General features: G+C 41.7%; 1 protein-coding gene across 1 annotated transcript in view; it reads right to left on the bottom strand.

Moving 5' to 3' along the window:
• ADAM12 (ADAM metallopeptidase domain 12) overlaps window positions 1–25,829 on the bottom strand; it is a 778,476-nt gene that overhangs the window by 469,903 nt on the left and 282,744 nt on the right. The window contains exon 4 of the mRNA XM_073685043.1: window positions 1,247–1,325. Within this exon, the coding sequence (XP_073541144.1) occupies window positions 1,247–1,325 (79 nt within the window). The remainder of the gene's footprint in view (window positions 1–1,246; window positions 1,326–25,829) is intronic.

Raw genomic sequence — 25,829 nt, forward strand, 5'->3', positions numbered from 1 at the left:
GTCTTCTGTCAGGGTCCAGCAAGAGTCTGTAGCTGGCTGAAGATTCACGGTCCTCGTTCTCTGGCCTTGAGACGAGGAGCGGGTCTGAGTTAAAAAGTGTCTCTGCCCGGTCAGGGTCCCGTTCTAAGAAGGCCTTGGAGGGGAGGAGAGTAGACACGCTCTACAGGCAAAAGGATCCCAGGGGGATACGGACCGAGTGGAGTCGCCACCTGTATTCTTCACGCTGGCCTAGCCAGAAGGATTCCTGCTGCAAAAGGGGTAACCGGCCCCTGATATCTGACTTTGTCACTTCACGTCTCAGTCAGAAAAGCCCGGAGGCTTAGTGGATCCAAGGGGGCTACGGACGGAGTGGAGTCGCCACCTGTATCTCTCAATCTGCGTTTACCCAGAGGGACCCGGCCTTACACCATGTTCATACCACACACCGTCAGGAGAAGACTCAGTGGGAGAACTTACTAAGGAGAGGAACACACCAGCGGGGTCTTGTCGGGTGCTCCTGGTCTACCTGGGGAGTGCTGAACCCCCTTCCTGGTGGCCGCAGCGCACCACGAGAAGCAGAGAGAATATTTGCAGCTGCTACTTCACCAAAGTGAGTAAAGCTTGGATAACTTCACCTACTGCCTCAGTTTGTTCATTCCTGCGCGGCACTGCACCCACCACAACTATCCAGATCTTGTTCACTGCCCTGAGGCCTACTCCGCCTGTGGGGAGTAGTACCAACTAAGCTGACAGAACACCAGCCTCAGAGGACTGTCGCAGCGCTGGTGGCCTTCACCAGAAACCACAGGTGGAGTAGTCGAACAACCACTCATCCAAAAGCCCATTTTTCATGTGACAGCCCTGGGCACGGAACGGGTCAAGGCCACGACTGCACCCCTACCACACCTGCAAGGCCCGGCTCCGAGTACCCCGCCCCCCCATTTGCTCAGGGAGGGCGTCACACCAGCTCATCTTTTGGAGAGATGTCATCAATGCGGTGTGACACACAATGTCACGCCACGCTGGCTAATCAAAAGTGTAGCCTGAGATGCCAGCATGAAGGAGGCAATGGCCAGGGCTCCCACCAAGCAGCCAGAGGATACTGACCTGGATGCTGATCCAGGGTCCAGCTAAATTAATTTTCTTACCTCTTGTTGTTGTATTTTGCAGAGAAATAAGAGAATATTACTGCAGCCGTCTCTCATTCATCTGCTAATTACCTTGCTACTTACAGAGCGCAGCGCATGTACAACAATGAGAACCGTACCGTATGATTGTGCGAGGTGATCACCGCAGTCCCGTCTTCTGTGAAGTGGGTTGTAGTGAAATTCCCAGCGAACAATCCCCTAAAAAATAATGAAGAATTTGTATTATTAGCTCAGGCATAAAAAAGAGCCACATATTTCACCATCTTATTTCCATTACAAGACATGAAAGCGCTCATTGAAAATATGAAAATAGAAGAACGGGTAATCACCATCTGTGTTTTCAAGAAAATCTCCACTTTGAGTTATAAATGGCAGAAATTGAAATTAATTATCATATGGGAAATAGAGTAATTAAATGGGAGTATAAAATCTGCCTTGGCTCGATTCACCAGGAAACATCTCCGAGTCCGGCGATTATTTATGCTTCATTTCTACAATCCAACTACATTCTATCTTCAAAACAGTGGCAGAAAAAGTGTCAGAATTAGCATCAAAGTCCGGGAACATAAGCTTCAATGTTCCAGGTGCGCTACTGGGCACCCTTAAAGTGCCGTAAAAAAGTATTTGCCCCCTCATTATTTATTTTACTCGCTTATACAGCACTTTACTGACACCATCATCACTGTCCCCATTGGGGCTCACAATCTAGATTCCCTATCATTATGTCTTTGGAATGTAGGAAGCACCGGAGAACCCGAAGGAAACCCACGCAAATACGGGGAGAACCTACAAACTCCTTCCAGATGTCGTCCTTGGTGGGATTTGAACCCTGGACCCCAGCGCTACAGTGCTAACCACTGAGCCACCGTGCTGCGCTTATTTCTCCATTTCTTGATCATTTGTATCACCGAATGTATCCTGATTACATATAATTTTGGACAAAAGGAACAGAAATCCAAACATTTACATTACAGATATGAAAAAGAATACTGCCCCTTAAAGTGCTTGACACCCAAAAACCAGTTGTCATCTGTTCAGTTGCTCTTTGGGGGTCCCAACATTGGAATCCCCACTGATCACAATAATTAAGGTCCCTGCATAATTTAACTTAATTAATTCATTGCTTATTGAACTGATAGAGATAGAGGAATAAAATCACTAGGCTACCCCATACCTTATACTAACCAGCATTAGTGTTGGAAGCAGAGGGAGATTTGAAGTCTACCAGGGACTCTGACCTTAGCGGGACCAAACACATTAGGGTGGGGCTTACATATTAAAGAATGTATTTGAAAAATCTGTATTGTTGGCAGATATGCCATCCCTGTTGGTCCAATAAATTTTACTATGTGCCCCCAATGTGGGGCCATACTATGTGATAGTGTCTTCTCATGATTGGTGGGGCTTCCAGTGGTGGATCCCACAGCGATTATTAATTTATGATCCATCCTGTAAATGTCGATGAGCCCCCAAAAAACAAAACAAAAAATCCTACCTGCATGTTGCAGAGTATATATTACATAAGTGCTGTGTCTGCTTACTTAGAAAACATTGTGTGTAAACTGTGATTCAGAGATCCATCTAGGTAGAGCCCTGCCAGGACCTTCTTCCTGTGTATCTATTCAGATTATGGGAATTTACTGCGGAAAAAATCTCAGTAACTCCACTTCAAAATCCAATTTAGTGATAAAATCCTGGAGATTTATGCTTGCAGATTTTATTGCTGATTATTTCACCATTTTATAAACAATGGAAAAATGTTGCCGGATTTCTGCAGCCCAACTATGCACTAAAAATCTCTCACTGCAGACATTTCTTATACAGGTGAATGTAAAATTTTCGTTTTTGGCTTGAGATCCCCTTTTAATAGTCTTTCATGGAAAGAAATGGATGACCTATACTAACGATAGATCATCAATATGTGAATTCTCGGGACAGACCACCGGGACCCCACCGATCTGTGATATGAAATGGTTGTGGCATTTGTGTCATAATAACTGGATTGACTTTATATTTTAGTAGTACTCGGAATATTCTACGATTTGTCTCATTCTGAATGTGGCAATAATTGTTATTTTGCGGATGTAATAGAATAAATCCATTCATAAACAACATGTTATCGGGCCAATCTGTCTCCAGTAAAACATTTACATTCTGATCAGTTGTGTTCGGCTGGAGCGGAATCAGGCAGCAGGTGCAGGTATAAAGTAGTGTCAGGCTCATTCTTATCTGTAATCTAATTCATTCTCCAGAACAATTCTGATGCAGAATCTAATTTATTGGTAATGGCACAAGCTGGGTCATTGACCTTGCGGCTCTCATCTCCTTGATTATATTACACTTGATGCTAGGACTATTCCTCATAAATGCAGGAAACACAGCTCAATTCTCAGCTAATAAATTGATCAGTGTGGCCTGGAAAATATCTATCTCTATCCCCATATATATAAAAAATCTATCTTAATATCTATAAATCTGATCTGTCTTATCATCAATCTGTTCTAATATTTCACATGAGTGAATTGATTCGCAGGAACCTGATGTAGCGGAGAAGTCAGCCTATCCGCCAACTATCTAATTATCTATCCATCCATCTATCCATCCATCCATCCATCCATCCATCCAGCCAACCGTCTATCCATCCAGCCAACCGTCTATCCATCCAGCCAACCGTCTATCCATCCAGCCAACCGTCTATCCATCCAGCCAACCTTCTATCCATTCATCCAACCGTCTATCCATCCATCCAACCATCTATCTATCCATCCAACCGTCTATCCATCCAACCGTCTATCCATCCAACCATCTATCCATCCAACCATCTATCCATCCAACCGTCTATCCATCCAACCGTCTATCCATCCAACCGTCTATCCATCCAACCGTCTATCCATCCAACCGTCTATCCATCCAACCATCCAAAGGTCTATCCATCCATCCGACCGTCTATCCATCCATCCATCCAACCAAACGTCTATCCATCCATCCATCCAACCAAACGCCTATCCATCCATCCATCCACCCAACCAACCGTCTATCCATCCATCCAACCGTCTATCCATCCATCCAAACGTCTATCCATCCATCCATCCACTCAACCAACCGTCTATCCATCCAACCAACCGTCTATCCATCCATCCAACCGTCTATCCATCCATCCAACCATCTATCCATCCAACCATCTATCCATCCATCCAACCGTCTATCCATCCATCCAACCATCTATCCATCCAACCGTCTATCCATCCATCCAACCGTCTATCCATCCAACCGTCTATCCAACCGTCTATCCATTCAACCATCCAAAGGTCTATCCATCCATCCGACCATCTATCCATCCATCCAACCAACCATCTATCCATCCATCCAACCGTCTATCCAAAGGTCTATCCATCCATCCAACCGTCTATCCATCCATCCAACCATCTATCCATATATATCTGACTATCTATCCATCCATCTATCCTTCCATCCCATGTCTCTCATAGGCCCATCGAATAGGCTACACCTAAGTTATGTGTGTCTTTACTACCCTGCCCCCAACACTAATTAGAAGCTTTCTGCCTATGCACAGTGTATACAGGCAGCTGTCAATCAGTGGTGTGGGCGGGGTTATACACAGCTCAGCATTCCGAGCTCTGCTAGATCTGCAGCAGAGAAAACAACGATTTTATCAAAATCTCAGCAAGCAGCCCAGTAAGTGACACATTGCTGGAATCAAGGTCTCTTCCTCCACATTACTGTATGCTGCTATCAGATTCCATAACAAAAACCTGGAGATAGATTCTTTTTAATATATGAATACAGTTTATTTACATATGACTGCATACTGCTCAAAGTATTAATATATGTTATTTATTTAGCAGGTGCTGTTCCATCAGGGTAAATCCAGTCTTTCTAATATATACAGCATTTATTTATCTGTCTAATTTTATTCCAAGGGTGGACTGGTCAACTAGAGTATAGGTGGCACCTCCGGTGGGCCCAGGTTCTGGCATGGATTTCAGTCCTGTACGTCCAGCAGAAGTCAACTACATTTGAAGCTGACTTGGAGCCAATTATTTATTACTATGGACATAATTTACGGAAACTATGAGATTTTATATTTCCTGTGTGTTTGCAATGTACATGACAAACCATAGTTCAGGATGCAGATCTGATCCACGCTATATAGACAAAAGTGTTGGGCCGCACATCTTAATAATTGAATTCAGGTTCTTCATCCAGTCCCACTGCCCCCTGTGTACAACATCCAGTCCCACTGCCCCCTGTGTACATCATCCAGTCCCACTGCCCCCTGTGTACATAATCCAGTCCCACTGCCTCCTGTGTACATCATCCAGTCCTACTGCCCCCTGTGTACAACATCCAGTCCCACTGTCCCCTGTGTACAACATCCAGTCCCACTGCCCCTTGTGTACATCATCCAGTCCCACTTCCCCCTGTGTACATCATCCAGTCCCACTGCCTCCTGTGTACATCATCCAGTCCCACTGCCCCCTGTGTACATCATCCAGTCCCGCTGCCCCCTGTGTACATTATCCAGTCCCACGGCCCCCTGTGTACATCATCCAGTCCCACTGCCCCCTGTGTACATCATCCAGTCCCACTGCCCCCTGTGTTTGCCTTCCTGCCCTCCGCCATGCCTTCTGCCATTACTAACATGTGATAGAACGGCCAGTGGTGCAGAGCTCCCTGATACCAGCCCCGTGTTGTAATTGGAGCCACCGACGTATAACCTCTGCGCCCCGCCGGGAGCTTCATGGCCGAGCAACTGCATTCAGCCATACATCACCAAGTACAATGTTGAGCGTCGGATGGAGTGGTGAAAAGCCGCCACCACTGGACTCTGGAGGAGACGTGCTTTGTGCAGTGATGGATCACACTTCCCTATCTGGCGTCTGATGGAGGAGTCTGGGTTTGGTGATTCCAGGAGAACATTATCCCCTGCATTGTGCAGATGGTGGAGAAGGATAATGCTATGAGCTGTTATCAGGGGGCTGCCTCGGCCCCCTAGTTCCAGTGAAGGGAAATCTTAATTCTTCCGCACAAGACATTTTGGGCAATTGTAGCTTCAGCTTTGTGAGAACAGTTTGGGGAAGACTCTTTTCTGTTCCCCATGACTGTGCCCATTGCACAAGGTCCATAAAGTCATGATTGGGGGAGTTTGGTGGAAGAACATGACCGGCCGCACAGAGCCCGGACCTCAACCCCATCCAATACCTAGAAAAGAGATAGTGAGCCCCGCCTCTCCCCAACATCAGGGTCTGACCTCACAAATGCTCATCTGGATGAAGGGGCAAAGATTCCCTCAGACACCTCCAAAATCTTGTAGAAAGTCTTCCCAGAAGAGCGGAAGCTGCACGGGGCTACCTACTCCATATTAATTACTTATGTGTGCAGCCATCTTTCCATATATACGCTACATGTATACACTTATGCAGCACGTAAATCTCACATCAATCTCACTTTAAAAGGGATGAAAGAAATGTTTAGTTTTAATCTCCTCATTGACTTAATCATATGTATTGCTCAGAGAAAGAGCATGGCATTGATTTCTTATTGGCGTCCATCCCAGTACATGAAAGAAGTGATACCAACTCCCATGAGCAATAACTTAATTAGACTAATTAGATCAATACGCTTATGAGGCTGAATAGCCCATCCTCAATAGATATTGAGTGTTTTATTAAATGTCTTCAAAATAGATGTCATTGATAACGTAAGATGTTTTTGCATAGGCAATGATAGAAGTATGATAATGGCTCACTTCTGAGTGCTGCCATATTCTCCTGGGATGTGGGATGGGATGTCCTGCTTAAAGAAGTAACAGTTCAGCTGTTATGAATACTTGGCAATTATTCAAAGTTGTCCTTCAGAAATAAGGCGTCCGATTCCACAAGAACCCCACAAGGAGAGCCAATGAATTGCTATTTGCAGAATCACCCCTCTTTCTCACAGGCTGTACCCCATTCCTGTGCATTGAGCATGCCACTGGATGGCAAGGCTTGGCATCATGGCAACTGGTGGTTCACTGCTTTTCAGGAGGCTTCTTGAAGCCTCCTAGATGATCCAGAAGAGTTGGCATATATCAAAAGTGGTGATAAGTATTGCTCATTATACAATCACAAAGGTTGCACACCTGTCTCTGCCTGGGATTAAGACACCTTCCTTTAGGTATGAGTAAGTTGGACATTTTTCATCCATACCTTAACATCTTTTCAATTTTGGATCCCTCAAGAAATATGACCTATATCTTGGCATATCTATTGATGATCTCTTTGCACAAAAGAAAATGTTTTCATTTCCATCCTTGGATGCAGATACGATTGAACATAATGGAGGAGTGAGGAACATCTGAGGTTCAGCCGAGAAGACTTGATGACATCACTATATCACGCCTGCTATGCCGAGACACACTGCGCAGAGATGAGAACTGCTCAGCTCTTCTTGGAAATGGGGCTAGGGAAGTATTTTTTTATTCTTTTGCCAATGGACTGAAAGGGCACCATATTGGAGGAGTTAGGTGACACTATGGAGCATCATGCTACATGTATAGAAGGATCATACTGAGTGGGGGGACTGTGAGGTTATCATACTGTGTGGGGGACTGTGGGGCTTCATTGTATAGCAGGACACTGTGGGGGTATCACAATATGTGTGTAAAGAGTACTGTGGAGGCATCATGTGTAGAGGGCATTGTGTGGGGCTGTGTGCGGGAGGGATACTATGGGGGCATTATAATGTGTATGGGGGGCTTCATACTGTGTAGTGGTCAACTTGGAGGCATCAATGTGTGGGAACATCTTTAGGGTATCTTACTTTGTGAGGGGCATTGTGCAAAATCATACTGAATGGGGACAATGAAAGGGTATTAAAGAGGTTGTCTCCTACTTTTTCATTGATGACCCATCCTCAGGATAGGTCATCAATGTCTGATCGGCCGGGGTCCGATACCCAGCATCCCCACCAATCAGCTGTTGGCCGGAAATACTCACTTGCTTAGCTGGCCCTCTTCTGATAGTGGCCGGGGCTTAGTACTGCACATCCACCTCCTACTCAAATCAATAGGAGGTGGATGTGTAGTACCCTGTGGCGGCCACTATCAGAAGGTGGAGCAGCTCTGCAAGTGACTACTTCCGGCCGGCACCACCGATAACAGCTGATTGGCGGGGGTGTCGGGTGTCGGACCCCGGCCGATCACACATTGATGCCCTATCGTAAGGATAGTTCATCAATGCTAAAGTAGAGGACAATTTCTTTAAACTGTGTGGGAATAATAAGGGGCTTGACTATGGCACTTTTTATTTGGGCATGGTTAGGAATGTAGCTTAAACATACAGTACAGACCAAAAGTTTGGACACACCTTCTCATTTAAAGATTTTTCTGTATTTTCATGACTTTGAAAATTGTACATTACACTGAAGGCATCAAAACTATGAATTAACACATGTGGAATTATATACTTAACAAAAAAGTGTGAAACAACTGAAAATATGTCTTATATTCTAGGTTCTTCAAAGTAGCCACCTTTTGCTTTGATGACTGCTTTGCACACTCTTGGCATTCTCTTGATGAGCTTCAAGAGGTAGTCACCGGAAATGGTTTTCTCTTCACAGGTGTGCCCTGTCAGGTTTAATAAGTGGGATTTCTTGCCTTATAAATGGGGTTGGGACCATCAGTTGTGTTGTGCAGAAGTCAGGTGGATACACAGCTGATAGTCCTACTTGAATAGACTGTTAGCATTTGTATTATGGCAAGAAAAAAGCAGCTAAGTAAAGAAAAACGAGTGGCCATCATTACTTTAAGAAATGAAGGTCAGTCAGTCCGAAAAATTGGGAAAACTTTGAAAGTGTCCCCAAGTGCAGTTGCAAAAACCATCAAGCGCTACAAAGAAACTGGCTCACATGAGGACCGCCCCAGGAAAGGAAGACCAAGAGTTTTTCTGCTTCTGAGGATAAGTTTATCCGAGTCACCAGCCTCAGAAATCGCAGGTTAACAGCAGCTCAGATTAGAGACCAGGTCAATGCCACACAGAGTTCTAGCAGCAGACACATCTCTTTAACAACTGTTAAGAGGAGACTTTGTGCAGCAGGCCTTCATGGTAAAATAGCTGATAGGAAACCACTGCTAAGGACAGGCAACAAGCAGAAGAGACTTGTTTGGGCTAAAGAACACAAGGAATGGACATTAGACCAGTGGAAATCTGTGCTTTGGTCTGATGAGTCCAAATTTGAGATCTTTGGTTCCAACCACCGTGTCTTTGTGTGACGCAGAAAAGGTGAACGGATGGACTCTACATGCCTGGTTCCCACCGTGAAGCATGGAGGAGGAGGTGTGATGGTGTGGGGGTGCTTTGCTGGTGACACTCTTGGGGATTTATTCAAAATTGAGGGCATACTGAACCAGCATGGCTACCACAGCATCTTGCAGCGGCATGCTATTCCATCCGGTTTGCGTTTAGTTGGACCATCATTTATTTTTCAACAGGACAATGACCCCAAACACACCTCCAGGCTGTGTAAGGGCTATTTGACCAAGAAGGAGAGTGATGGGGTGCTACGCCAGATGACCTGGCCTCCACAGTCACCAGACCTGAACCCAATCGAGATGGTTTGGGGTGAGCTGGACCGCAGAGTGAAGGCGAAAGGGCCAACAAGTGTTAAGCATCTCTGGGAACTCCTTCAAGATTGTTGGAAGACCATTTCCGGTGACTACCTCTTGAAGCTCATCAAGAGAATGCCAAGAGTGCGCAAAGCAGTCATCAAAGCAAAAGGTGGCTACTTTGAATAACCTAGAATATAAGACATATTTTCAGTTGTTTCACACTTTTTTGTTAAGTATATAATTCCACATGTGTTAATTCATAGTTTTGATGCCTTCAGTGTGAATGTACAATTTTCATAGTCAAGAAAATACAGAAAAATCTAAATGAGAAGGTGTGTCCAAAATTTTGGTCTGTACTGTATGTCCCTCTTTCTGTCTTTAAGAGTTGACAAGTATGCAATAACTGTGCTTAGATTTTCAAAAAATAGTTTTCCAAATTAAAGGGGGCGATCTACAAAAAAAGCGTCCAAGTTAAAACAGCCGTTAACATTTAGTTTTAACTTTTTTTTGATTAGCAAGATATTGACAGTTTTACTTTTTTTTTTTTTTTGGCGGCCATTATTGCCAAAGTGACAACAAGAAATATAGTAATTTCAGTTGTCACTTTTCTTCAAGGGAACTGAATATAAACCAATAGCAAAAGGAACCTTTTTTTATAATTTATCATAATTTCCTTAGAAGATATTTCATAAATGACATCCAATATGGCCACATTTCCGGTTTTACTTATGTAAAAAATGCCAGTAAGTAAAATACATAATTATAAAAAACTCTGGCTGTTACTCTAACTACTGATTTAGTAATGTGGGTGGAAAGCCTCTTAAAAAGAACTATATTATGGAAGAACAGGTTTTAATAATGAGTATTTTTTTTTTTTTTTTTAGAAATATGATTGATAAATATGTAGAAATTAATGTCCAGGATCGTCCTTCATAAATACATCACCATCGCCAAGCAGCCTGACAACAATAACAGCAGCTGATAAACTGTGAAAAGCACCAAACACACAGAATAAATTACACCGGAGATAAATGAGAGGCTAATTAGTGAGTGACATTGATGGATGATTGAACGATGTGCTAATTCCTGAAGCCGCATTCATTCAGCTAGTCATAAAATAATGCTGAATACATTATTATAAACCTAATTATTAAAAGAATGGGCTCGGAGTTACAGAATGAATGCACAGACCATGAGCAGGTGTCACTGAAAGATGTATGAAATGAGAGATATTAGAGAATGGAATCGATTAGATGGATAAATAAAAAAACAGAGCGCTCCAAACTGCCAGGTGAAAAGAAAGAAAAGTTTGAAAGTTTGAACAGAAAAGTTTACGCGGTCTCGTCACTTGCCATAAGTCATTTTTTTAACCTGTTCTCCTGAATCCAAAGGTTTTTTTTTGTTTCTGTGACTCTCTGTTCCTGAGATATGGTCACCTCTTCTTTCCTACTAAAGTTTTTAGCCAAATGGGTGTGGTCCTCAACTCTTGAGACCACACACATTGACTAAAAAAACCCCCACATTTATATACAGGGAAGGTGGAATGAAGAGATGCAGGAACAAAAGAAAAAGTACCCTGGATTTAGGAGAACAGTGGGTTTTACACCAGGTAAAATTTCATATTTATGGCAAGTGACAGGTCGTATTTAACCCCTTCATGTCGCAGCCATTTTTTGTTTTTTCATTTTCATTTTTTCCTCCCCTTCTTCCAAGAGCCATGACTTTTTTATTTTTCCATCCACCATTAAATTTTTGTTATCTTAAAGGCTATGTTCACACATCATAGTTTTTTCAGCGTTCATTTTCTGCAGCAAAACCTGATCTCTTGCCAGGAGGTTGTTCAGTATTTTTGTTGCCGTTTTCTTGCTTTTTTGCTGCGTTTTTTTTTTCACTGTCCTTTTGTCTCTGTTATGCATGTACATAAAGTTCAGTGAAAAAAAAAAAATCTCATTCTGGTTTATGCATAAAATACGCTGAAAAAAACCACTGAAAAAACTTGACATCTGCGTTTTTGGTGCATTTTTTCAGCGTTTTTTTTCACCACCCATTACATCCAATGGGTGAAAAAACGCTGAATGAAGTGACATGCAAAAAAAAAAACCATGGAAAGCACAAAATTCTGAACAAAAAAACCCACAAGATGTGCGCACGAGATATCTGGAATCTCATAGACTTTGATGGGACTGTAAAACGCAACTAAAAATTTGCATAAAAAACCCATCAAAAACGGCTGAAAAAAAACATGATGTGTGAACATAGCCTAAAAGGGAAAGGAACCAAAAAAAAACCTTAGTGTGCCACTTCTTCTGCAGTTGATTCAGCAAAGTTGAACTATTTGACTGTCTTTGATCTTCGACTGTCTTCTTTTGAAGGGAACCACTTGAGTACTCCTCCTTAGATGCCACGCTCATTATAAATGTTGGTTACATTTTCTAAACATCTCTAATTAACACATGCTAATCATCTGCTTCCGCTGCTGACATAACTAATCAATCCTTGATTTCCTCCGCTGATAATTATACCATGTTTCCTCGCTCACCGTAATATTTTTTTTTTGATGTACTAACAAACATTCCCACCATAGAAATGTTTCCTAAATTGCCCCCATTGCCATGAATCTACACCAGTCGCTCTCCGTCGCGGTTTTTCAGAACCTTTCATTTCTGTACTTTTTATGGTCGTCAAGGTCTTGCTATTTAGCACTGGGAAGAATAAGCCTTGCAGATCAGCCGCACAAAGAAGGTGCCAGGGAATTAATATTTTCGGTCTGGTATTCTAGAACAGAACACACCATATGCTAATTATTAAAGCCCAAGTTCACTCTAAGGGTTTTCCCGCTGTTTGTATGGAAGCCATTGCTGTTCACGGAAAGTCTAATTATTATTGTACAGTCTAATTAAGGATTGGAGCCGATGAAGTGAGAATCTGCAAGGTCTCATTGGGCAGTGGAGGTGGATATTTATCTAAGATTTATTAAAGAAAAATTAAGTACAAACTTCCATCTTATTTTCACACTATTAGGAATTCAGAATCAAACTGAATGTCCCTCAGTTTTTTATTTTTTTATTGAAATCTCCTGAATGTTGCAAAATGATGCAATTAATTATATTCACCTAACCGGTGCCCCGCCGCTCTCTCTTAAAAGGCTAATCATTTCACTTCCTGCTTGGCCTTGATAGGCAAGAGACCACTGCATCTAATCAATGGTGATCAACTCATCTGCCAGTGATTGGTCTCAGTGATTACATGCCCGTATAGTCTGGGTATGTATTTTTTTTATCCAGTTATTAAAGGGGTTGTCTGGCCTTGGCGTATTAGTCTGCAGTCACTCTATGTGTCTGGAGACTTATGAGTCCTCGCAGCGTGCAGTGTGCGAGCTGTCAGGATTCTCTGGTGCCGGGAGCTGGTTTCCTCTTGGAAGTTGTGGGAATGTTTAGTGCAGCAAGGAACAAACTTATTAAATGTTACATTTAATAAATAAAAAGGGTACAGTGCTTACAAAACTACAAAAAGATTAAATGTAAAGCCATACATAAAAGGCAAAAACAGTACAAAAGTAAAAGGGATAAATCAGAAACGTCTTATGGATTGGATCTGTGAGATCCTCTGGCAATTTGAAGAGATATATTATATTTGTTATTTCTCCTGGGCCTGGTAATGTGTTTTTTTTTATGAGATATTTTAATGGGCCCCAAACACACCCCTCATTCCTCCTCCTGGTAAGTTGAAAAGAGGATGGGTAATTATATGCAAGGAAAAATGGGTGCAGGACAGAATTCTAATTTATACCATATTTTCACACTTGCAACCTCATAGTGCAATAATACGATTGCCATAAATGTATTGATACTTTCACCATCCTAGACACACCAAACATGACTATGATAAATCCATAATTCGGGTTGATATTACATCGCTGTAGATTTTCAAGTATCCCCACCACAGATATAGATATGGCATGGAAAGATGGCATTTTCATTGTGCCATGTGTTGTCTCCGGTCTGGATTGGAGATGTCCGGTCTTACCAGGGGCAATTATCTTTCCCTGCATATTATTACCGCTTTTCTAGCTGTGAAACATGCAGGGAGGATTTGGTCTCCGTGTAGACTTGCTGATTCCTAGCTAATTTAATTATCTACTCACAGAGGCAATGCTGCCAGGTGTCCAGTGATATCAGATTTATATTTATCCAATCCATAAAACAAGCCATAACAGATTGCCTGCGCTGGACAGAAATCCAACTCTGTCATACCTGTATGCATTTTGACAGACAGGAGAGCAAGAGATAAAAAGGCAAAGACCCGCATCCAGTTCTAATAGAATGAAAAAGAACCTTCCCCACTTCCTATAGAGAAAAAAAGACCTGCCCCCCAATTCCTGTTAAAAAAAGAAAAAAAAACACCCCCACTTCCTATACAGAGAAAATGACCCACCCCACTTCCTGTACAGAGAAAATGACCCACCCCACTTCCTATACAGAGAAAATGACCCACCCCACTTCCTGTAATCCATTTTAGCTTCTAGAGACCGATTACACTTGACAATTGATAATGGACAGCAAAGGAGATTCCTAGTGTACTGTACTTTAAAAGGATTTTTTTGCGGGATTGATATTATATTGCTGTGCTTTTCCAAGGCCACTGAAGCAATTATGTCCTCTGATCCCAGATATATCTGTTGATTGGGTTATAAATATTGCATTTCCATTGTGCCATGTGATGTCCCTGGTTTAGTCTGGAGACGTCCAGTCTACCTAGGGACAATTATCTTCCCTTGCATATTATTAACATTTCCTTGCTAGGTAGGAGCATTTGGTCTCCATGCAGACCTGCTGAATCCTAGATAATTTAATTATCTACTCACAGAGGCAATGCTGCCAGGTGTCCAATGATATCAGATATTTATTTATCTAATCTATAACATAATCCAGAATAAATTACTTACCTGCTCTGGACAGTAATCTAAATCTCTGTCGTGCATTTTGACAGACAGGAGAGCAAGAGCAAAAGGACAAATATCCGCACCTAGTTCCTATAGAGGAAAAAAAGACCCGCACCCAGTTCCTATAGAAAGAAAAAGACCCGTCCCCTCCTCCATTTGAGTTTCTAGAGACAGATTACACTTGACAATTGGCAGTGCACAGCAAAAGAGATTCCTAGTTGACCGCACTTTAGAGGGATTTTATGGGGGGGGGGGGTAAGACATCATTTTTAAAAATGTCATTTGCAGAGTGCCTTATTATCACGTTATCTATGAAATTAGAGCAAGTTCACCATTTAACCTTCCAAAAAATAAATGCATCCACATAGGAAATTAGCCCGTCATATTATAAGCTGCACTTTTATAAACTGCCAACTTCAATGAGATCTTTCTATTCTTGTCATGTTGACTTTAGTTTTCCTGCGCTCGAGAGGTCAACATGATTATATGGTATCTGTGACATGTTATTAAAGAAATCTAAAAATGGTATTAGGGTTAGAAAACCTTCTGACGAAAGCCCAAAACATCCCAACAATACAGAAGCCTGATCCATGGTAAACCACAAAATTATAGTGGTTTTCTTGCCTTTAAGACAACTATTCATCAGACATGCATTTTCTTTCAAAAATATCTCTAAAGGTTTCCAAACCTGATACAAGTCCATAAAAAAATAAAATTACCATGTAATAGGTTACATTTTCTTTCATTTGAGGTCCTAATTGGTGTAGGATCAGGAAATTTGAGAACCGTCAGTTTCAGGCTCTTCATCATTTACTTTCCCCTACTAGTTGTCATTGTACACAAGCTCCAAGAAAGAAAAGAAAAATGGAAAATAGAGATGAAAACTAACATCACAACGCTGAACATTAATCAATCTTCATGGCACCCTTCAAGGGTATCCTCAATGATAAGTTATACTAAATACAAATGTTGCTTGTAACTTATTCACCTGGCGTACTGTCACAATCCACAAAAATGGGTGAGAATATTTGGATAAAATTAGAAACAAGTACATGAAATAAAAAAAATGGAATTCAAGTAAGAGCAAAAGGGCCGCTGTTCATATCCTGGACACTAGAGGGCACTAAGATGGCATAAAAACAGCATCTCATTTTACATCCTGCTGTAAAGTTGAATGTCATATGCTTTTAATCACTATTATGTAGATGATTAATGAGAGAATGGCAGGTCTGAAAAACCTCTTCATGTCACAAAAGTGAGTTAGGATAGGCCTTGATAGTAGAGACGAGACATTATCCTGTGAGGCTAACAACCCTATCCATAACCCATCATTGCTGGTGGGGCAGAGTTTTTTGCATGGAGAGATTCCTGCACAAATTAAGCAAATTTCAAAGACTATGAACACCTTTGATATGGGAAAAATAATTAATACATATGTTAATGGTTAGTAGTAAAAGGTAATTTGCCATCTTTATTTATTTTCAGACCCCCTGATCAGCAGCCTGACCCAAGTTACAGATATTTCTCTGGTGGAAGTCTCTCTCTCAGTAATATAGGCTGGATGTAAGCTCTGTGTGCTGCTGTCTTCATTAGTTCATATATCAAATCTGCTTCTTTTCTGCACTCATTTCCTCTTCGTGTGCTTTCCTCCTCATCTATAGCCTGCTTTTCTTCCCTACCTGAGACTGTACATACTTTCTTCGCTCTTCACATTGTGGAGATCTGTATACACCCACCTCCCTGCTATCTCTAACACTGAGAAAAGGGAGGAGAGGAAAGAGCATCATAAGCTGGAAAATGAGTTCTGATGGAAAAGGACTTACATACACTGTGCAGCAGTGAAATGGTAGAACAGTTTTACTGTAGACTAGGTAGAAAGTTGCATAAGTGCATTTAGGAAATAAATGAACAATTTGTGGAAAGGTGTACATAGCCTTCAAACAAAATATAATCCTTCCTAATCCTAATACTGAACAAACAAAAAAAAGAAATAGGTAAAAATACTTTTCTGGCCATGGTGCCCTTTTAGAACAACACAAGTTTAGTCAATTTTCATACTTCTCTGAAATATCTCCCTAAAAAAAGGAGGGTTCTTTCTGGATTTCCCATCAAGGAATCGCTGCCAAGCCTCCCAATTGTACATACTTACCTTTCCTCTTTTCTGCAGTCTTAAAACCTGGGACTGGAGAAGGCTGTAGAAGCAAAGAGAGGTGACACTGATCTGGGGGGATTTATTAGGGGGTCTGGACTGGCATCTGTATTAGTTTAGAGGTCTGTATCAGTTTGAGAAGTCCTGTCCGTGGTCTGAATTTTTTAAAGGTTTCGATCTGGGGTCTGTGTAAGTTTATGGGGTTTGGTTGGAAGCTGTATTTATTTAAGGGGTCTTTTCTTGGGTTCTGTATTAATTTAAAGAGTTTCTAATGAAGGGGACATATGTATTATTTGCGCTTTAGGTTCAGGGCATGTCCTATATAAATGTTGATTAGAAGGAGAAAGACCGGCACAATGTTCTACTGAAAGGAAGAACTTGTGGTCCAGATTTATCGAGGTTGGAACCTCGGGACCACAAAAGAAAGTGAGACTCTGGGTCTTGCTGCAGTGTAAATTTATTTTGATCCGGCAAGGAGTCAAAAACAGATTTATTCCAACGTTTCGACCGGGAGCGGTCTTTGTCAAGGACATCTGTTGCGGGTGCAGGTAAGCAGAACTTTAGCAGAAGAATTACGTTAAACTTAAGTGAAACTTTCATGTCATGGAGGACCTATGTGGCGCAAGAGCCGGGAATCAGGAAATGCAGCAAAGAAAGTGTAAGCCGTGACCGGGTCGAAACATTGTGCAAAATCAGTTTTTGACTCCTTGCGGAAGCAAAATAAATTTACACTGTAACATGACCCATAGTCTCATTTTGTTTTGTGGTGCTGAGGTTCCAACCTCTATATAAATGTTGGGTACATACAAATGTTAAAATATGAGCTGAGCAAAATGGTAGTCCTTAACCACCAGGCCAGAGCCCTATGAATCTACTCCTACCTGCCGGCAACCCCAACTCCCCTTCTGATTAGCCGGCCCGATGCGATGTCTTGCTGGGCTGACCAACGAAAAGTGGAGGTGAGCAAGTAGGAGGAGGTTCGCAGGGCTCTTGTCTTGCCGTTATAGACTGCCGATGTGGCCGATGGACCAGTGGCCTACAAATAACTTTACTAAACTCAAGTTAAAACATTTTGTTTCTCAAAATCTCCCAAATAGTATTATGTTAGGAAATATGCCCTTTTCATTGAAGCTTTTTGTTTTGTTTTGATGGCAAGAATAGCCAACAGATATACTAGAACTTTGCGGGAAATCTGTCAAAAATCATTAGAAGTAAATAGGATCCATCAAAATTCTTTATTTTTTTTGCTTTGATATATTTCAATTTTCCCCATCATAAGATTCATAGGTCCATTATGATCAGAAGCTTTAGCGGTTAGCAATCCTGTAACAAAGCGAAAACTTTATCACAACAGGGGCTATGATGGTAAAAAAAATCAAAAAAACATTGACATGAACTGAATTATGGGGAGAAAAATCCCATGGATATTAAACGAACGTCACATATCCACATGGGTTGACAAAGTTAGAGTTAAAAAAATATATATATATACATTTATGAAATATGCTTTTTGTGCAAAGAAAAACCCTTTGAATTTCGACCTAATGCTTTTAAGTGGTGGGAGCAGACGATTAGCCCTTAATAAAAAATATGTGGACTTTGTACTTTAGGTAAAAAATAGACCAAAAATGAAGTGCTAATGAATGGCCTGTGCTGATAACCCGCTGATATCATCATGAGGTTTTGTTGAAGAGAAAATGGAAGAAAGGTTATTGTGACCAGAACTCTGCACGCAGGTATTACTGCAAGTAACAATGAGTATTCCCGCTGACAAGTCACCATTATGCATGTTATATACCATTACATTCAGAGTCACAAGAGAGATGCAGGTGTGAGAACGGAGGAAGGGACACATTTATGGGAAATATTGCTGGAAGAATTGCTTAACAAGACCAATATCAAAGAATATTTTGGATTCTGGTTTCAGTTTAGACCAGGGGTAGGGGACCTCTGGCCCGCAGGTCATTTATGGCCTGCAACGTCATTTCTTCTGCCCCCGGGTAAATTCCCTGGGAACGCAGTGGCCATATGAGTCCTTTCATTTCTCCTTCCACTGTGAGCATGCGCACGCAGCATTCACTACTGAACGCTGTGGCGCATGCAATGAAGGATTACTTCCTGACGCAGGCAGATGCTAGTGTCAGGACGTTCTTTGTGGGCAGAGTTAGCGCACTCTATACTCTTGTCCCATCCCAGGCAGCAGTCTCCTATGGATAATGTGGATACTCCGTACCCAGTGTCTCCTATGTGAAATGTGGATGCTCTGGACCCAGTGTCTCCTATGTGTACTGTAGATGCTCCAGCTCTAATGTCTCCTATGTGTAATGTAGATGCTCCAGCTCTAATGTCTCCTATGTGTAATGTAGATGCTCCAGCTCTAATGTCTCCTATGTGTAATGTAGAAGTTCTAGTGTCTCCTGTGTGATATATATGCTCCAGATCTAGTGTCTCCCATTTGTTATATATGCTACAGCCCCGATGTTTCTTATGAGATGTATATGCCCCAGTGTCTCCTATGTGATATATATACTCCAGCTCCAGTATCTCCTAGGTGATGTATATTCTCCAGCCCCAGTGTCTCCTATGTGGTATGTATGCTCCAGTCCCAGTTTTTCCTTTGTGAAATTAATTTCCCAAAGTGAGGAGACATGCAGTGTAATATACATCGGTGTTCAAAACCACTTACTGCTGCAATCAGTTCTTTACAAAACATGGAAAATCATCTACGAGAAGCAGAGTCATCAATACCACCTAACTTACCATATCACTCCAAAGAGAAGCAATTCCACCATCACATTAGGGGTGAGTTAATTAATTGTTGGACCAAATATAGCAGAATAATTTTCAAGTTGATGATTTTGTATGACCCCTTAATGATGTTTTAAATAACCAGAAAAAAAGTTTCCCTATCCCTGCTTCAGACCTATAGCTGGGCCTATATGGTGGCATATGTCACACAACAAGAATTCTCAGAGAATTCTTGTGACTAAAAACATTTGTGCAACTTGTTGTCTTGTGATTGCCTTACACCTGTGATTTGGATGTATGATATTTCCTTCTTATTGGATCTGCTAGACTAGGTGACGTGATAGCTTCAAAAACATTATAGAAAAGCCCACCCAGCCGAAGTCATATGATCCTTCTCCGGCCTACACAATCTTCTGCAATGTAAAGGCAAAAAATCTTTTAACATTATCAGGTAGTTTTGCACCTTATTCCTGTCTTTTTTTTGTATTTTTTATAATTTTCTATGCTAATTAAAGGTTTTATTCTGTGGACTGGTTTTATTTGAATCTTCTGCAATGTGTGAAACAGCCATTTTGCATGAAGCGCATAACCCATCTCTAGCATCGATGATCCTCTACCTTAACTTTGTCTAGTCCTCGCATAGTAGAGTCATCATCAAATTCATGGGTCACTACGGAAATAGAAGCTGTTGTATGCAAACAATTAGATAGGAGTGTTAATTATTATTGCAGGAGAATATAAAAACACAAAGAAGTTTTTTGTAGTGCTATAAAGCAAGATAACTTCTTAAGCAACAGATAATTAGCTCTTCAAGCGTCTGCATTTATCCGCACTGTGATATTTATATGGACGCCCATTTCAAAGACAGAGTTTTCTCCTCGCCATGCAATTAAAAACATCTCGAGAAGCTTTAGATCCGTCTTCTATCAATATTACAATCGCATGTTGTCATGGATCAACTTTCAACATGAAAAATAGTGGGCCCGCATCTCAGAAAGCTTAATTAGTACGCTCTGTCGAAGCCTCGAAGGTAACAATGCGATCATTAAGTGCCATGAAACTGTTGTGTAACGGCATAGGAGTGTTATCCTTCACTTGGTTACTCACTGTATAATTACCGAATTGACTCAAATTTAGTAATTCCCAGTTTCTTGAGCTTCCTTGTTAATTTCTATAAAGAGGGCCCAAAGTGTTAAAGGGGATGTCTCAGTTTGACAACTCCTCTCTATATGCGTTAGCAGTGGCGTAACTAGAGTCCGATGGGCCCCGATGCAAAATTTGGACCTGCCCAGCCTGCCCATGTTGGTCAGATCTATGGGCCTTTGTAGAGTTCTAAATCCTACAAAGAAATATGAGTTGCCCCCTCTACTTCATCATGTAGTAATGTCCTCCATCTTTGGCTCCTTCCTGGTATCTATGTCCCCAATCCTGAGTCCATTCTAGTATATATGTCCTCCATCCTGGTATATATGTCCCCCATTCTGGTATATACGTTCCCCATCCTGGTATATGTTTTACATCCTAGTATATATGCTCCACATAATGGTATATATGTTCTCCATCCGGGTATATATGTTCCCCATCCTGGGCCCCATCCTTGTATATATGTTTTACATCATTGTACATACGTTCCACATAATGGTATATATGTTCCCCATCCAGGTATATATGTTCCCCATCCTGGACCCCATCCTTGTATATATGTTTTACATCATTGTATATACGTTCCACATAATGGTATATATGTTCCCCATCCAGGTATATATGTTCCCCATCCTGGACCCCATCCTTGTATATATGTTTTACATCATTGTATATACGTTCCACATAATGGTATATATGTTCCCCATCCAGGTATATATGTTCCCCATCCTGGGCCCCATTCTTGTGTATATGTTTTACATCATTGTATATACGTTCCACATAATGGTATATATGTTCCCCATCCTTGTATATATGATTTACATCATTGTATATACGTTCCACATAATGGTATATATGTTCCCCATCCAGGTATATATGTTCCCCATCCTGGGCCCCATTCTTGTGTATATGTTTTACATCATTGTATATACGTTCCACATAATGGTATATATGTTCCCCATCGTTGTATATATGATTTACATCATTGTATATACGTTCCACATAATGGTATATATGTTCCCCATCCAGGTATATGTCCCCCATTCTGCTGCTGTTCTTTAATACATAGAAAAAAATAAACAATTATATTCACCTTCCCTCTGCTTCTCCGCCGCGCGTCGTCCTCTTCTGAAGCCGGCATCTATCTTCAGCATGCAAGTGACGGGAGCATATGACGTCAATGCCATGCGCCCCCAGTTATGTGCCCGTCGACGTCAGCTGCTGGCCTCTGATTGGCCAGCAGCATGTATTGCAGTGCACGGACGCGACGGGTCTTTGTACCACAACACACTTCAGCTGAGCGTGCATCCGAGCATGCACATGCAGTTCAAGCTTGCGTCAGCGGGCCCCACACCTGCACAAACTTGTTCGCGGTCACAATCTCTGTGACTGCAGTTGTTACGCCCCTGGTTGTTAGGGATAAGGACACCATTCTCCCACTTGGGACATCCCTTGGGTAGTTTGTAGTGCAGGATATAAAAAGTTACCATGTAGTCCAACTCTCTGAAGAGCAAACCTGTTACCATGATGGACACTTTGCCCTATTAGGGCAACTCCTTTTTGGAACAAAGCTGATCACCACAGGTCCATCTTCTTTAATCTCATTGTAACCGTTTCTTTTTTTTTATGGTAGAAAAATAGTAGTAGTATTACATAGGACGATTAAAAAAATGGATGGCGATAGAGTCATCCATTTTTTTTTTTATTGGTCATGTTGAGTCCAGTAGAGCAGGAGAAATTTTTGTCAGTGACTCTCTACTCTGGGTCATAGAGCGGGTTCCTAGAAAGTGGACCTCTTTATGAAGTCAACATGCCCTAACTTGGCATAAGGAATAGGGTCGTAGGATTGTCCACATGGCACAACCCCCTTAAATTAAATCTGTAAGGATCTCTGAGAATTCCAAACCACTACTATATCATCCTACATGGCAATTATGTTGCTCTTGTAAAGTATTTCATGTTGCAGATGTTTTAAAAAAATAATTTTATTCTGCTGATCGCCATATGCTAATGAGGCTAGACTAGTCCAGCAGGAAGTCCCTTTCCGCTTCAGATTAGTCCTACCTCGAATCCTTTAATCACACTACCCGGGGTTTGATTGACAGTTCCTATTCAATCCCCAGAACGGTAGGACTGCTGAAAATTTTGTGCATGTGCGCAATGTTCCAGCAGTCCTCCCAATACTTGTGCAGGGAGGCATGATTAGAGAATTCAAGGAAGGGTTAACTGGAGGGGGCGGGATGAAACACTTTGCTTAACTAGCCCTGAATCATTAGCATAATTACGTCTTTACTGGCGTGATTGACAGCCCCCCTGCAATTCTATCTGTATGGCAGCAGATTGGTGGTGCGCTACTCGATGAAGTAAGATGCGTACACTGCGAATAGTAAATTACCTTTATCAGAAGTCCTCAATTCACAAACCGGTTTGTGAATTGAGGACTTCTAATAAAAGGTAATTTACTATTCACAGCTTACTCACCTTTCTTCTTCGCAGCACTCGGCCGCCATACAGATCACTTTTAGCCCACTCAGTCCATGAACTGGTTTACCCTTGGTGCTGTCTCCCGTATTTCAAGTGTAGTTGGTTCATCACATCACCCACATCTTCCACTATCATTACAACCTTTCTTCTATATTCCCATGCGTGCAATGTTCCAGCAGTTCTACTATGACGGGTATAGTACTCACAGGGGCTCGGCTCCCCTTTTTTGGGCTATTCATTTTGTTTATAAAGCATTCTACTGGCAGGTGTCTGAAGAGTTGGGACCCAGGTCATACTCTACTCTTATCTACAGGGTGGGCCATTTATATGGATACACCTAAATTAAATGGGAATGGTTGGTTATATCAACTTCCTGTTTGTGGCACATTAGTATATGGGAGGGGGAAAACTTTTCCAGATGGGTGGTGACCATGGAGGCCATTTTGAAGTCGGTCATTTTGGATCCAACTTTATTTTTTTCAATGGGAGGAGGGTCATGTGACACATCAAACTTATTGAGAATTTCATAAGAAAAACAATGGTGTGCTTGTTTTTAACGTAACTTTATTCTTTCATGAGTTTTTTACAAGTTTATGACCACTTATAAAATGTGTTAAAAGTGCTGCCCATTGTGTTGGATTGTCAATGCAACCCTCTTCTCCCACTCTTAACACAGATAGCAACACCGCAGAAAAAATTCTAGCACAGGCTTAAAGCATCCGTTGTTTCAGATGCTGCACATCTCGTATCTTCACAGCATAGAAAATTGCCTTCAGGTGACCCCAAAGATAAAAGTCTAAGGGGGTCAGATTGGGAGATCTTGGTGGCCATTCAACTGGCCCACGACGACCAATCCACTTTCCAGGAAACTGTTCATGTAGGAATGCTCGGACCTGACACCCATAATGTGGGGGTGACCATCTTGTTGGAAAAACTCAGGGAACGTGCCATCTTCAGTGCATAAAGAGGGCAACACATCATGTAGCAATTTCAGATCTCCAGTGGTGTTGAGGTTTCCATTGATGAAGAATGGCCCCACTATCTTTGCACCCCATATACCACACCATACCATCAAGATACGAGATGTGCAGCATCTGAAACAACGGATACTGGAAGCCTGTGCTAGCATTTCTTCTGCGGTGTTGCTATCAGTGTGTCAAGAGTGGGAGAAGAGGGTTGCATTGGCAATCCAACACAATGGGCAGCACTTTGAACACATTTTATAAGTGGTCATAAACTTGTAAAAAAAAGAATAAAGTTACGTTAAAACCAAGCACACCATTGTATTTTTTCTGAAATTCTCAATAAAAGTCTGATGTGTCACATGACCCTCTTCCCATTGAAAAAAATAAAGTTGGATCCAAAATGGCCGACTTCAAAATGGCCACCATGGTCACCACCCATCTGAAAAAGTTTTCCCCCTCCCATATACTAATGTGCCACAAACAGGAAGTTGATATCACCAACCATTCCCATTTAATTTAGGTGTATCCATATAAATGGCCCACCCTGTATTTTTACTTCTGCCGACACATAGTGAGGTGAACTACAAGAGTTAGATGTCATCCCGATTGGGTACACCTTGTTGTGGTGGGATGACTTTTGCATTTTATTGATCAGAACAAAGTTAACTAAGTCCCCTATGTTATTTACATATACTATTACTATTTATGTACTTACTACAGGGTATTTGCTCATTCTGTTTTTATCTTGGGTATAGTATGTCACGCCAAAGGAAGTGTGATTAGAGGATCTGAGGCAGGACTATTAGGGGGCTGAAGAAACACATTGCCTGAAAAGTCGGGCTTCAAGTACATACAGTCATGGCCAAAAGTTTTGAGAATGACACCAAAATTATATTTTCACATGATCTGCTGGCCTCTGGTTTTTATTAGTGTTTGTCTGATGTTTATATCACATACAGAAATATAATTGCAATCATATTATGAGTACCAATAGGTTATATTGACAGAATGAGTTAATGCAGCAAGTCAATATTTGCATTGTTGCCCCTTCTTCTTCAAGACCTCTGTAATTCTCCCTGGCATGCTCTCAATCAACTTTTGGACCAAATCCTGACTGATAGCAGTCCATTCTTGCATAATCAATGCTTGCATTTTGCCAGAATTTGTTGGTTTTTGTTTGTCCACCCGTCTCTTGATGATTGACCACAAGTTCTCAATGGGATTAAGATCTGGGGAGTTTCCAGGCCATGGACCCAAAATCTCTATGTTTTGTTCCATGAGCCATTTAGTTATCACCTTTGCTTTATGGCAAGGTGCTCCATCATGCTGGAAAAGGCATTGTTGGGCGCCAAACTGCTCTTGGACGGTTGGGAGAAGTAGCTCTTGGAGGACATTCTGGTACCATTCTTTATTCATGGCTGTGTTTTTAGGCAAGACTGTGAGTGAGCCGATTCCCTTGGCTGAGAAGCAACCCCACACATGAATGGTTTCAGGATGCTTTACAGTTGGCATGAGACAAGACTGGTGGTAGCGCTCACCTCTTCTTCTCCGAATAAGCTGTTTTCCAGATGTCCCAAACAATCGAAAAGGGGATTCATCAGAGAAAATGACTTTGCCCCAGTCCTCAGCAGTCCACTCACTGTACCTTTTGCAGAATATCAGT

This window comes from Phyllobates terribilis, unplaced genomic scaffold (assembly GCF_046119375.1).
Source record: "Phyllobates terribilis strain yellow unplaced genomic scaffold, ASM4611937v1 Scaffold_5__5_contigs__length_657084704, whole genome shotgun sequence".
Classification (NCBI taxonomy): Eukaryota; Metazoa; Chordata; class Amphibia; order Anura; family Dendrobatidae; genus Phyllobates; species Phyllobates terribilis.